Raw genomic sequence first — 14,383 nt, 5'->3', positions numbered from 1 at the left:
CAGTATATTCCTGTTCGGGTGAAAGGAAAGGCTGGTAGGTATAGGTAAAGAAATTGAGGGTTTGATTAAGAAAAAAGGAAGCATATGTCAGGTATAGAGGGGAGAGATTGAGTGAATCCTTAGACGAGTATAAAGGCTTAAGAGGGAAATCAGGAGGGCAAAAAGGGGACATAAGGTAGCTTTGGCAAATAAAGTTAAGAGAATTCAAAGGGTTTTTACAAATACATTAAGGACAAAAGGGTAACTAAGGAGAGAATAGGGCCACTCAAGGGCGGCCTTTGTGTGGAGCTGCAGAAAATGGGGGAAGATACTAAATGAGTATTTTGCATCAGTATTTACTGAGGAAAAGGAAATGGAAAATATAGAATGTAAAGAAATAGATGGTGATATCTTGAAAAATGTCTATATTACAGAGAAGGAAGTGCTGGACGTCTTGAAATGCATAAAAGTGGATAAATCCCCAGGACCTGATCAGGTGTACCCGAGAACCCTGTGGGAAGCTAAGGAAGTGATTGTTGGGCCTCTTGCTGAGATATTTGTATCATTGATAATCACAGGTGAGGTGTCAGAAGACTGGAGGTTGGCTAATGTGGTGCCACTGTTTAAGAAGGTTGCTAAGGACAAGCCAGGAAACTATAGACCGGTGAGCCTGACATCAGTGGCGGTCAAGATATTGGAAGGAATCCTGAGAGACAGGATATACATGTATTTGGAAAGGCAAGGACTGATTGGGGATAGTCAACATGGCTTTGTGCGTGGGAAATCATGTCTCATAAACTTGATTGAGTTTTTTGAAGAAGTAACTAAGAGGATTGACGAAGGAGCGATAGACGCGATCTATACGGACTTCATTAAGGCGTTCAACAAAGAGTCCTGAAGGGCTTTTGCCCGAAACGTCGATTTTCCTGTTCCTCAGATGCTGCCTGACTGGCTGTGCTTTTCAAGCACCACACTTTGGTTCGACAAGGTTCCCCATGGGAGACTGGTTAGCAAGGTTAAATCTCATGGAATACAGGCAGAACTAACCATGTGGATACAGAACTGGCTCAAAGGTAGAAGACAGAGGGTGGTGGTGGAGGGTTGTTTTTCAGACTGGAGGCCTGTGACCAGTGGAGTGCCACAAGGATTGGTGCTGGGTCCACTACTTTTCGTCATTTATATAAACGATTTGGATGTGAGCTTAAGAGGTACAGATAATTGGAGGTGTAGTGGATAGCGAAGATCAGATGAGCCAATGGGCTGAGGAGTGGCAGATGGAATTTAATTTAGATAAAGGTGGTGCTGCATTTTGGGAAAGCAAATGTCAGCAGCACTTATACACTTAATGGTAAGGTCCTAGGGAGTGTTGCTGCACAAAGAGACCTTGGAGTGCAGGTTCATAGCTCCTTGAAAATGGAGTTGCAGGTAGATAGCATAGTGAAGAAGGTGTTTGATATGCTTTCCTTTACTGGCCAAAGTATTGAGTACAGGAGTTGGGAGGTCATGTTGTGGCTGTACAGGACATTGGTTCAGCCATTTTTGGAATATTGCGTGCAATTCTCATCTCCTTCCTATTGGAAGGATGCTGTGAATCTTGAAAGGGTCCAGAAAAGATTTACAAGGATGTTGCCAGGGTTGGAGGATTTGAGCTATAGAGAGAGGTTGAATAGGCTGGGGCTGTTTTGCCTGGAGCATCAGAGGATGAGGGGTGACCTTATAGAGGTCTATAAAATCATGAGAAGCAAGGGCAGGGTAAATAGACAAGGTCTTTTCCCTGTGGTGGGGGGAGTCCAGAACTGGAGGGCATAGGTTTAGGGTGAGAGGGGCAAGATATAGAAGAGATCTAAGGGGCAACTTTTTCACACAGAGGGTGGTGCATGTATGGAATGAACTGCCAGCAGAAGTGGTGGAGGCTGGTACAATTGCAACATTTAAAAGGCAAATGGATGGATACATGAATAGAAAGTGTTTGGAGGGATATGGGCCGGGTGCTGGCAGGTGGGACTAGATTGAGTTAGGATATGTGTTTGGCCTGGATGACTTGGACTTAAGGGTTTGTTTCTGTGCTGTACATCTCTATGACCTTATGGTGAAATGAACAAGAGTAAGACGACTACAGGTGAAATAATGAGAAACTTTTCCTTTCAGCGAGTATTTAAGGTATTCAATGGTTGAAGTGTAGTGGAGGGAGGTTGAATTGAGGCAGTCAAGAGGGTATTGGATGATTGTTTGGATAGAAATGATGTGTAAGGTGTAGGAGGGGAAAGCAAGGGATTGGCTTTAGGTATTGACATTCTCCAAAACGACGTCAATGATAAAGGGGGACATCTGGATGCAGAGCTCCACAGTTTGTACCTGAAAAATTATTTGATATTCTTTGATAATGGGTAAAGACAAAGTCAGAAGTCACACGACACCAAGTTATAATCCAACAGGTATATTCTGAAATCACATGCTTTCAGAGCGCTGCCCCTCTGTCAGCGCTCTGAAAGAGCCTGGTATGGAGGGAAGGTCTTATGAGGAAAGGCTGAGGAACTTGAGTCTGTTTTCATTAGAGAGAAGGTTGAGAGGTGACTTCATTGAGACATAAGATAATCAGAGGGTTAGATATGGTGGACAGGGAGAGTCTTTTTCCTCAGATGGTGATGGCTAGCACGAAGGGACATGGCTTTAAATTGAGAGGTGATAGATATAGGTCAGATGTCAGAGGTAGTTTCTTTACTCAGAGAATAGTAGGGGCATGGAACGCCCTGCCTGCAACAGGAGTAGACTCGCCAACTTTAAGGGCATTTAAATGGTCATTGGATAGGCAGATGGACAAGAATGGGATAGTGTCGGTTAGATGGACTTCAGATTGGTTCCACAAGTTGGAGCAACATTGAGGGCTGAAGGGCCTGTACTGCTCTATACATTGAGTCTAGGAATTGGGAAGTCATGTTGTGGCTGTACAGGTTATTACTTAGGGCACTTTTGGAATATTCTGTTAAATTCTAGTCTCCCTGCTATAGAAAAGATGTTGTGAAACATGAAAGGGTTCAGAAAAGATTTACAAGGATGTTGCCAGGATTGGAGGATTTGAGTTGTAGGGAGAGGTTGGGGCTGTTTTCCCTGGAGCATTGGATGCTGATGGATGATCTTATGGAGATTCATAAAATTATGAGGGGCATGGATAAAGTAAATAGACAAGGGTTTTTTTACCCAGGATAGGGAAGTCTAAAACTAGAGGGCATAGGTTTAAGGTGAAAGGGGGAAGATTTAGAAGGGAGCTTAGGGGCAACTTTTTTCATACAGAGGGTGATGTGTGTATGGAATGGACTGCCAGAAGAAGGGGGTGGAGGTTAGTATAGTTACAGCATTTAAAAGGCATCTGGATGGGTACACGAATAGGAAGGGTTTAGAGGGATATGGGCCAAGTGCTGGAAAATAGGACTAGATTACTGTAGAATATCTGATCAGCATGGACAAATTGGACCGAAGGGTCTGTTTCCATGCTTACATCTCTATGACTGTGATCACAATTAAAAAGTATTTGGATATATACTTAAAGAGGTGGAAACAACCAACAGGGCAAGGGCTTGATAGTGATACTCGACTCTTTTACAACCAGCACAGACACAATTGTTCAACCAGCATTCTTTGTACCACAAATTTCGGTAACCCTGTCACCCTTCAATGCATTTCAACCCAAAAAAAGGAATACTTTGTACAAAGTTGCCTAATAAATCACACACTGTATGTTGCCCAGATAGCACAGGGTGAGATTATGAACTGTAACCATTTCTCTACTCCCCTTAATGCCCCAGCCAGTGAATAACTGAAATACCTCAGAACTGGTGAAGTGTAGAAAACAGAATGTAACTGTTTTTATTGGCCTGACACCAGCTTAATAAATTATTTTGAAATCCACATTTTCTGACTTTCAACCAGCAAAGAATATACTATGGTTCGCCACCATGTTCTACAAGATAAATAGGGATGGGTAATAAATATTAGACTAGCCAGTGACACCCAAATGAATTTTAAACAATTATTTTTCTTTCACGGCCTGTAGCTCATCCCTAATTGCCCCGCTAGACCATTTAGCTAGCAATTAAGAGTCAATCACTGTGGGTCTGGAGTCATGTGTGGTTGAGATGGCAGATCTAACTCCCTAAAGGGCAACAATAAATCAAATGCGTTCTTATGGCGAATTGAATATAAATTCACCAGGCATCATGGTAGGATCCAAACCTATATCACCAAGCATTAGCCTGGCCTCTAGATTATTAACCCAACACCACTACCTCTTTGCCAGCATCTCAAAATAACTTGCTAACACTTCCAATTCGATTTATGGTAAGGTGATGGATTAAGTTCCAAAGTTTCCACTTTCATCGTTTAGTTAGGGACAAAAACATAGAAGCAGAAGGTCATTTCAGTGAGCTTTTTGTTTGTATCCAGCATGCCCCATGGACAGAAAATTCAGATCCACAATGGCAGAACTGCCCATGTTAAAAAATAAAGTCCTATTGGTGCAGATTTTGTATATCACAGTTCCTTGTTTACTAAATAAAATCCCAGAACATTATTCCACTGGATTGGGGCAGACAATGAAATTCAAAACAGAGATCCTTCAATGTCACTTTTCTTTTTGCATATTTGAAGGCGCAGAAAATCATTTAAGGAAATGACATGCTATAGGAATGGATGTTCTGTGTGTTGCTTGAATAAATAAATAAATTGGAAGACGTCGATTGAAGTTTATTATAAACTCTCGTGTAATGTTGTTAAGACAACAGAGTCACAGTACAGTGGTCTAGTTATGATCAATGCACTCCTTACAATCGTTATTAAACAAAAATGAACATTTTACAAATAAGAGGCAGATTTCGAACACCACTTCATAAAATAATGGGTCCAAAAGGAGAAAATAAATGCCCTATTGCAACTCCATGCATTTTTGTTCTTCTACAAGAGCACAAAGACAATACAGCAGTCGGCAAAAAGCTTCACCTCTTACTGGAAAAACTCAACTTTTGGCAAATTACCACAGGCGTGTGTACGCATCGGCAGTTCATTCACCTCAGTTTGCTTAGTCACAATGACATCATTTCAGAACAATAACCCTGTGAGAAAGGTTAAAACCATTTCATAACATGTGCAGACAGCAGTGATTGTGGGGTATTAGCTGTGGCATATTGCTAGTCTATCAACCACTTTTGTTTCATTTGTAAGAAAGCAGATTTGCTACCACTTGCATCCACTGAGCCAGCACAGACCTATTTAAATCCGGATGTATGGTTACCAAGAAGGGTATTAAGACAGTGCACTGAAGTAACAAGACAAAAAATGAAATAAACAATATCTCCATAGACCCAATTGGTAAAATAATTTCAAGAGGAACTTCTGCATTTTACTGCACAAACCTGTCCCAAATTACTATTTACAAAACCACAGGGTGAAACTGTGTAACATTTTGAATTAATAAGAATGTTAACTTCTCATTAAGAAATATAGAAAAATCTAAATTAGAACAGAGTGCACAAACATACTGTAACCACAAATCTGAATAGAGCTTGACAAGACATCCCTAATATTGCAACCCAGCTCCATCCATGATACCTCATTTCGTTTTCCTGTCATGTCATCTCAAGTCATAAGGGATCATTCTTCTCTCTCTACATTAACTGCATCACCAAACGTTTGTTTTTGTGATATTCCTTGTCACTTTCAACAAGGCTATTCAGCCCTTTTCAACAGTTAGCACCAAACTACAGGGCACCAAATGACATCCTTAAAGACAAATGAATTAACACTTGTTTGTTCCTTAAGTTAGAACGTTATGCATTCAGAGACAAGTAATTTTAATAAGCCTGGATTATTCATACAAAACCCTAAACAGCCTGAAAATCCTAAACATATAAAACAAAAATCAGCTTGACACGTAGTATGTTTAATAGATTAAAATATTAACTTTGCTATGTAATTCACAATTTGAAATTCATCTCTAGCTAAAATGTTGTCCAAGTGGACATAACAAATATGTTTTCTATCATGTACTCAATTATGAACTGAAAGAATGCATCATTAGGGTTCTGTTTAGTACAAGCTAAAAAAGAATAACCACAACCCAATCTACCATTTATGATAACAGTTGCAGACAACTAAAATATCGCAAACTCTCTAGTTAACAACTGACCAAACGTGTCTAAATTTGTGTAATTCTTTATGAGTATATATCACTGTGATTACTACAAGACTTTAAAAATACTACACTTATATGTACAAATCTGAAGAAAAATTAAAAACTAGATTAAGCACAATTCCAACAATCGGTTTATAAATTTGAAACTGAAAAGTACTGACCAATTTATTTAAATAAAATGATTGTGTTTTCAGTTGACTACATTTGTGTTCAATCCAATCCCAGATGCTGGTGACAAAATGTGAACTTTACCTCTGTAGGAAATTGCTACAACTCAATGAATAACAATGAATTAAAGTCCAGGTTTTGACAGGATTGTCCAGAATTTGCCAAATAAACTGATGTCTATGCTAACATCAACAGATGGATTCAAGTTACACTGTGAGTACTCTTATTGCATTTCCCATTAAAAGGAAGGCTACAGTTAATAGTAATTTAGAAGTACATCATCTTGTAAAAAGAAATTGCTTTCTAATTGTGCATATTTTCTAACTTCAGAGGCAAAACCCTACAAAAATCCACCAAAAAGTATTCTTGGCGGCTGAACGGTCAGATTACACCTTAGCTACAAATCACTTCCCAAATGAATCATTCTTGCAGCTTTATGCTTTTATTCAACTTCTTCAGGAATCGGTCTGTAGTCCTTGCTTTTTAAGAGACTAAATGCTGTGCGTTCTTCAGTCCAGCCACTGGTTGGTGTCCTGCACGTGGGTAAATTCTGAACACCTTTCACAACTCGAATGGGAGGTTTCAGCCGCAGGAGATGGCAGTGAATCGCTTTGATATGCACGACATGTTGTGGAGGACGATGCCAAGTAGGAAAAGGAGGACACACGCCACGAGGAGAACAGTGCAAACGCCTGAGCAAGTGGACGTTTTCACACCATCCTGGCCCTCCTCCTCTTCCTGGTCCTCCCTGGGCCCATGTGGCACCTGGTGCTGTCGGGGCACCTGCTGCTGCTGCTGCTGATCCCCGGGGATGAGCACGGCGGTTACAGCCTTCCGCTGATTCCCCGGCAACAGTCGGCAACTGCCTTCCCCTGGCAACAGGGCATTCTCCTTGGTGACAGTCAGCGGGACCATGTAGCAGCCGCTGGTCGGGAGCCTAATAAAGACCGGGGTGCGCTCTGACGTGTGAGGGATGCTGATCACAGTGATGATTTCTGGGTCGTCAGGCAGCTGAGACACAGACAGACTGGGAGAGAGTTTGGTGACACTTCGACACCAGGGACACATCAGCTCCTTCTGACTGCTCCTCATCTGCTGAAGGCAGACAGAGCAGCAAGTGTGCTTGCAGTCCAACTGCTTCGGGCGGCGATGTGGGCTGTAGTAATTAAAACAAATCTGACATTCCATTTGTGAATCTTGGGAAACTGTCTCCATTGTCACACTGGCCACAATCTCTGCCCCTTTCAAAGAGAATTCGAGGCTTCCAAGAACAGTTCAGCTCTTGCTGTGTTTTTTTCCCTTCCTTGAGGAGCCCTGGCTTTCTGGTTTTAAAAGGTTTTTCAAATCTTTACGTGGTTCTTCAGGAGGGAACCGGTTGTACACGCACTGTCACTTTCAGCAAACACCCAGCTGATTTCTTCCGCTCCCTGGAAAAGAAAAATAATAAAGATAAGACTGAAGCCAATTTCGTCATTAAGAAGTGGCCAGGTGCTGGGTGGTACTTATGGGCAGTCCTTACAACCCTTTGTTCCACATTGTGAAGTGAACTTGTCTCTTTCATTCCAAAATGAATAGGTAACCCACAACAGTTTATGTTGATAATTGCATCTTTAACATGATAAAACATGGCATGCTACTTCACAGAGTCATCACTAAACAAAATATGCCACCAGACCACAAAACCAGAAACTTGGTCAAACAGGCAGGTTTTAATTAGATGTCTTGAAAAGGCAGGAAAAATTTAGGAGGAAATTGCACAATCTGGGCCTAAGATAACTAAAGGAGCAGCTACCGTGATACAGTGATTAAAATTAGGGACACTCAAGAGGCCATAACTACAGCCACACACAGATCACAGAAGGTTGTGGGTGAAAAGACATTACAGATAATATGGAGGGGCAAGGCCACGGGTTTGAAAATAAGAGAGGGAATCTTAAAATTGAGATTTGCTTGACTGGGAGCCAGCATAGCTCAGAGAGCAGGCGGTGACCCTAGTCTGCAGCGTGTAGAATTTGGGAGCCAAACCACCAGTAACTGGAACAATCTAGAGGTAATGAAGGCATAGGGAGTAGGTAAGCTGATTCAGGGACGAAGTCAGGTGGTCTCAGTGACTACGTAAATTCAAGATCAGAACTTCATCTCAGCAGCAACTGTGATAAACAGAGTGGCTTAACTTCACACTGTTGCTAGGGACAGGGGTGGAGTGAATACATTAGGGAGCAGAATTTGGAGCAGGGTTTGAAAATGCTTCAGTCTTCCCAGTACAGGTCCAGCTGATCAAAGTGCAGCGCTCTGAAAGCTAGTGCTTCCAAATAAACCTGTTGGACTATAACCTGGTGTTGTGAGATTTTTTTTTAAACTTTGTACACCCCCGTCCAACACCGGCTCCTCCAAATCAATACAGTTAGTTCTTCTATAATACGATGGTTGTGTCTTGTACAATCTTATATTACAGAAAAACTACACTTTAGAAACAACGCTTAAAGTGTTGGCGATATAATTGCATTACAGCCAAATCACATTTTAAATAAGTCTACTTTAGAAACAATGTCCCAATTCATCAATCACATTGTAGCAAATTCAGGTTAATGGAACGTACATTATAGCATAACGACCTGTATTTAATTGGAAGAAATTTCTGTTCATCCAGTACTGGCTGTCAAATAGTCACATACTTAACCATATTGAAATCTTCCCAAATCCCAGTTATCATCAAACATTTCATTACACAAGTTTAAAGCAAATTATTCATTAAATATGGAAAATATCTCCACTCAGTGGTCTAGTGGTAATGTCATTGACTGAGGTCAATTCCCACCACAGCAGCTGATGGAATTTAATTTCAATTAATAAATCTGGAATACAAAGTAATAGTGACAATGAAGCTATCATTGTTGCAAATGGTTCAGTAACACCCTTCAGGGAAGGTCACTGCCACCAATAAAAACCTGAAATTGAGGAACTCAGCAGGTCTGGAAATATCTGTTGAAAGAAAACCCAAGTTAACAGTTCAAGTCCAGTGATTGGTCTTCAGAACTGGTAACTACAGAAAAGCAATTGCTGTCCTTACCTGGTCTGCCCTACACATGAATCCACACCTGCATCAACATAAGCAACTCATTCATTTTCTCATTCTTTAATTTTGGTTTATATAGATTATTGATATTTTTATACCATCCTGTGAGCTGCCCAATTCAAAGCAACAAAGACTGGCTTTGCCAGCAACTGCCAGGTTCCATCAACGATGAAGACAGAAGAATATATTAGAGAAACGAGTAAAAGTGAGGAAGTGGTATGCAACAGATTAGATTCCCTACAGTATGGAAACAGGCCCTTTGGTCCAACAATCCACACTGACCCTCCAAAAAGAGTAACTCACCCAGACCCATTCACCTATCCTACATTTACCCCCAACTTGGCAATTTAGCATGGCCAATCCACCCTAAACTGCAGATCTTTGGATTGTGGGAGGAAACTGGAGCACCCGGAGGAAACCCATGCAGACAGGGGGAGAACGTGCAAACTCTACACAGTCGCCTAAGGCTGGAATCAAAGCCAGGTTCCTGGCGCTGTGAGGCAGCAGTGCTAACCACTGAGCCACCATGCCACCCCTATGCTGCCCCATTCCATTTGGCATAGCCCAGTTGGACTGTCTCTTATTAATTCATAGGATGTTGATTCCACAAGCCAGACCAGCATTTATTATCCATCCCTAATTGTTGAGTCAACTATATTGCTGACTGGAGCACATGTAGGCCAGACCAGGTCAGGGCATTAGGGAACTAAATGGGTTTTTTTTCAACGTAGGAATCAAAGGTCAAAAAAAAGTGTGGTGCCAGAAAAGCACAACTGGTCAGGCAGCAGCCGAGGAACAGGAGAGTTAACGTTTCGAGCATAAGCTCTCTCCTCCACCTTGGAGCTGCCTGATCGGCTGTGCTTTTCCAGCAGCACACTTGCTGACTCTGATCTCCTGCAGCTGCAGTCCTCACTTTCTCCGAAGGTTTCCAGGTCACCACTTGTCTCTTAATTCCAGACATTTTGCTTTTGAGTTTATATCACACCACCTGCCATGGCAGGATTCGAATCTGGATACCCAGAACATCACCTGGGGACTCTGGTATGTCTCAACAAGGAAGAACTAAAAACAAAAAAGAGGCACCCTGACTATATGGTACGCCACATGCTGTCTCGCTGACACCTGCAGCGTTAAATCCCTACTTTTGTACTGAATTCCCCACACAATAAACAATAACATTGTTAGTTTTCCTAATTACTTGCTGTGCCTACATACTAATTTGTTGAGATTCATGCACTAGGATATCCAGATCCTTCTGAAACTCCGAAATTTTCAATCTCTCATCGTTTAGATAATATGCTTTTTCCTGACACATTGGACAACGTCACATTTCCGCACAGTAAATTCCAATTTACCAGCTCTTTGTCCAATCATGAAGAAACAGCCTATTTGAACATCCTCTCAGACAGGAATAATTGGTATCAAGAGACTGCAGAAACAAAGAATACATGTGCGTGCACACACACACTCACACACACTTCCATCTGGGTTCTGCATGAGTGAAAAGATTGCAATCAGTAGAATGTGGTTTTCTATCTAGAAGGATAGTATTCCAATAGTTCTTTCATGAAATGAAATGTAGAAAATTATTATATGTCAACCATAAATCAAAAGCACTTTGCTGTCACAGAAGACAAGGTTAAAGATTTTGCAAACAATATTCTGTGTATTCCAGGTCGGTGGCCATTCAAACTGTGGGAAGCAAACAGCCATTCACTATCTGCAGCTGAACTAATTTCCGGTTATTCGGAGAAATATTTCATATTTCTCTCCAACATGTGGCTTGTTTGTCCTTCCAGAAGGAAAGATTACAGCCACAAATGTTACTGAGTTGCAAGGGGTCCAAACACAGATTTACCTTTCACTACCTCAGGAAACCAAAGCAAAGAAATATTTTGAAACAAGTCACTTCTGCATTGTACTCAAACACAGCAGACAAATTGCACACAGCAAGCTCCCACAAACTAAAATGAAATAAACGGTTAGATAATCTATGACATAATGTGAGAGATAATTATTTGTCAAGCCAGCTGCTTGGCTACACTTTGAATAGTGTCACTGGTCTTGGATATCAAGGCAGCTTCAGAAGGGCCTCAGTTTAAACATCTGAGAGACAGCATCCCCAACAGTGCAGCACTCCCTCTGGATGACACTGAAGTGTCAGTCTTTGTGGCTGACAGATGACAATGCTATCACTGAACAAAGCCACTGTTAGCTCACATCATCCATTAACACAACCACCTGATGAAGGAGCAGTGCTCTGAAAGCTAGTGCTTCCAACTAAACCTGTTGGACTATAACCTGGTGTTGTGTGATTTTTAACTTTGTACACCCCAGTCCAACACTGGCATCTTCAAATCACACTCCCATTGTTAACTGTCTCATTAGCAGGAGGCTGGTAGAAGGGTCATGAAGTAGAGGAAACCAGAGGCAAAAACAGAGAGTGGAGTATTTCACATCTGGAACATGTGTGCAAGGCAAACTTAATTATGGTTTTCAAAAGATTTACAGCAGGCAAAAATAAAAGTGCAGGGCTACATCGGGAAAAGGAGAAAGTGAGCACTGCAGATGCTGGAGATCAGAGTGGAGAGTGTGGTGCTGGAAAACACAGCAGGTTAGGTAGCATCCGAGGAGCAGGAGAATCGATGATTCGGGCATGAGCCTTTCATCGGGAATCAGTGGGAAAAGGTCTGGAGTGCAGCTATCCAAGTAGCTCTTGCAGAGAGAGAGATAGCATCAAGACTAAAGGCTGAACGCCTTCCTTCTGTGCTAAGATTCTTTTTGTCAATTCTTTGTTTTAACAGCGAGCAACAGAAACCCTCCCAACATATGTGGAATAGTTGACCTGTCAAAGCCAATGTCCCTACTTGACCCATCTGTTTATTATTCTGGAGAAAGTATAGGCAGGAGGTGTTAGGCAGGGTGGTGGTGGGCCACACTTTGGCGTTAAAATGCATTGAGACAGACTAAGCAATGTAACCAAAATGACATATTCCGCCTGTAGCAAGTTGTTCGTTTTAGAAAAAGTTAAACAATTACAAACCATTGAAAATATTATTTATACTAACCCAGAAATGCATACTTTTTAAAGAAGCAAAGTAAAACAAAATTGCACCTATTAGATCGGTAGTGCCCTCAATCCCATTGCCTGTCTGACAGTTCTGTTACACAATGCCCTCTATAGCACAGTACAGTGAGACCCATAGACTGAATGGATCTGCTTTGTCTCCTAAGTGTCCCGTATTTAAAGCAAATATTAAGCCATTACTTTCAATCCCACGAAAATATCTGGACCAATATAAATGCGACACCTTTTGTTTTTAACCGCGAGGAGGCAGATGTTGGGTCTCGCTGAATGAAATTTCTTTCAGATCTAAAAAGGATTTGCAAAGCACCAATCCAACATGCAGATATTGTCACTTTTCCACACAGAGTCACGGGTCCGGGGATTTTTGCGACGTGCTAATTAAAAGGGAGTCTTCAATTGATGCCGATAGGAATTTTCCAGCCGTTTGGACCCTCTGCTTTTAACTAACACAGCTTCACGATTGCAGACATTTCTGCTCCAAAATCAGCAGGCTCCTTTTTTGTTGTTGGATGTTCCCTCTCCACCTGATCACATCTCAAAAAAAAAGCCTTCGCTAAATATGCAGAGGAAAATAAAACAAGGGCAGCGAGATTAGGTAATGCCAAGGCTACTGTATTCATCTGAAGCTGACCCAGTTGACGGTCCGGAGTAAATAAACTATTAAAGATCGCATCAAATCAACATGTCCAAAGCGTCATCACAATTGTGGGAAATGGGTGTATCTCCCGCTGTTTTCTTTTTTGGTGATGATTACATTGCAGCGCTGACGAGCACTCGGCCCATTATACCCATGCTTTCCCCCTTACCCCACCACCCAAACCGCATCTCCTGCTCGCCAAGCTCGCTTTATCTCAGCAACACTGGGCTGCAGAGGGTTTAGTAGCACTACACGTCAATAAGCCCGCCCCACACCACAGCTCCGCATCTTCATTCAGAAGTTGCGATTATTTGGGTCGGCGATCCCTTCTCGGTTGCAAAGTGCAAAACGTCCCCGTGAACGACCCCGACCCTCCCTTGCAGCCTGCACTGAGCTTACAGATGACCAGCAGAATATTGCATCTGCTCCAGCGCAGCTACACAAGTCACTGACAGCTCCCCTGCCTTGCAATTGCAGCAGGAAGCAAACATGCAAACCTCCCAAAAGAAATTGTCCAGAGAACAAAAACACAAATACCTTCAACAAGCTCTGATACCACTTGCAAGCTTGCTGAGATTTTCACAGATTGAAGATTCTCTGATGAGTTAATGCCTGTCTCTTTATTTACTTTTGTTTTCTCTGACGCCCGACTGCTCTGCAATTCTTCCCCCCCACCTCTCTGGAAATTGCTGTCTGTGTCTGTCTGCTCCCACTAGCTGGTGCAGCAGCCGCCCGTGCAATCCGTCTAATCCGCCGCTCCAGCTCCACTGGTCTGGCAGCTTCCTCACCCAGCGCTCGCCTACATGTCGCTTCACTGGGTCGCGGCGCACGCCGGGAAGTTGTAGTTCCACAGCCAGTCCCCTCCCCGTTGGCCGGCCACTGCAGAGACTACAACCCCCAGATAGCCCTGCGCCAGCCTCCCCGGGCTCACCCAGCTGATGCAGGTGAGGGACGCTCATTGTTCCCCTTTGATTGACAGGTCACTGGGCAGGTGGAGCTGCTCATGATTGACAGCCCGGTCCCTGCACAGGTAACAGGCTCTGTATTTAGAAAGGACATATTTACAATGCAATGGGAGACAATTTCTTGAATGCATGTAGCGTGCTTTTTCCCGTTTGTAGCTGAGCTGTCACCTAGGATTGGCATTTTGGGCTGTGAATTGAAAGCATCAATAAGAACGCCATGCTTTGGAAACAATCAATGTACATTCAGCTCCAATTTCAACGCTTGCAAACGGCCAAATAACGCTCC

The 14,383-nt window shown here is 42.4% G+C and overlaps 1 protein-coding gene across 2 annotated transcripts; it reads right to left on the bottom strand.

Annotated features, from left to right (window-relative positions):
- Nucleotides 1-4,704: 4,704 nt before the first annotated feature.
- On the bottom strand, nucleotides 4,705-13,936 carry rnf152 (ring finger protein 152). 2 transcript variants are annotated; one of them, XM_060849898.1, is made up of 2 exons: nucleotides 13,670-13,936; nucleotides 4,705-7,758 (listed from the first exon to the last, which is right to left on the bottom strand). In XM_060849898.1, exon 2 carries the CDS (start codon nucleotides 7,544-7,546, stop codon nucleotides 6,914-6,916), a length of 633 nt encoding a protein of 210 aa, XP_060705881.1. In that variant the 5' UTR covers nucleotides 7,547-7,758; nucleotides 13,670-13,936; the 3' UTR covers nucleotides 4,705-6,913. The 2 variants fall into 2 exon arrangements, with proteins under 2 accessions (XP_060705881.1, XP_060705882.1); XM_060849899.1 differs by lacking the exon at nucleotides 13,670-13,936 and adding an exon at nucleotides 12,719-13,273.
- Between the last annotated feature and the right edge of the window lie 447 nt (nucleotides 13,937-14,383).

The sequence above is a fragment of the Hemiscyllium ocellatum genome, chromosome 34 (assembly GCF_020745735.1).
Source record: "Hemiscyllium ocellatum isolate sHemOce1 chromosome 34, sHemOce1.pat.X.cur, whole genome shotgun sequence".
NCBI classification, from domain to species: Eukaryota; Metazoa; Chordata; class Chondrichthyes; order Orectolobiformes; family Hemiscylliidae; genus Hemiscyllium; species Hemiscyllium ocellatum.
Note: the sequence above shows the minus strand (reverse complement) of the source record. Positions and strands in the feature narration are given on the sequence as shown.

Coding starts and splice junctions, on each gene's coding strand:
- rnf152 (XM_060849898.1), bottom strand. CDS start 7,546: ATGGAGACAGTTTCCCAAGATTCACAAATGGAATGTCAGATTTGTTTT.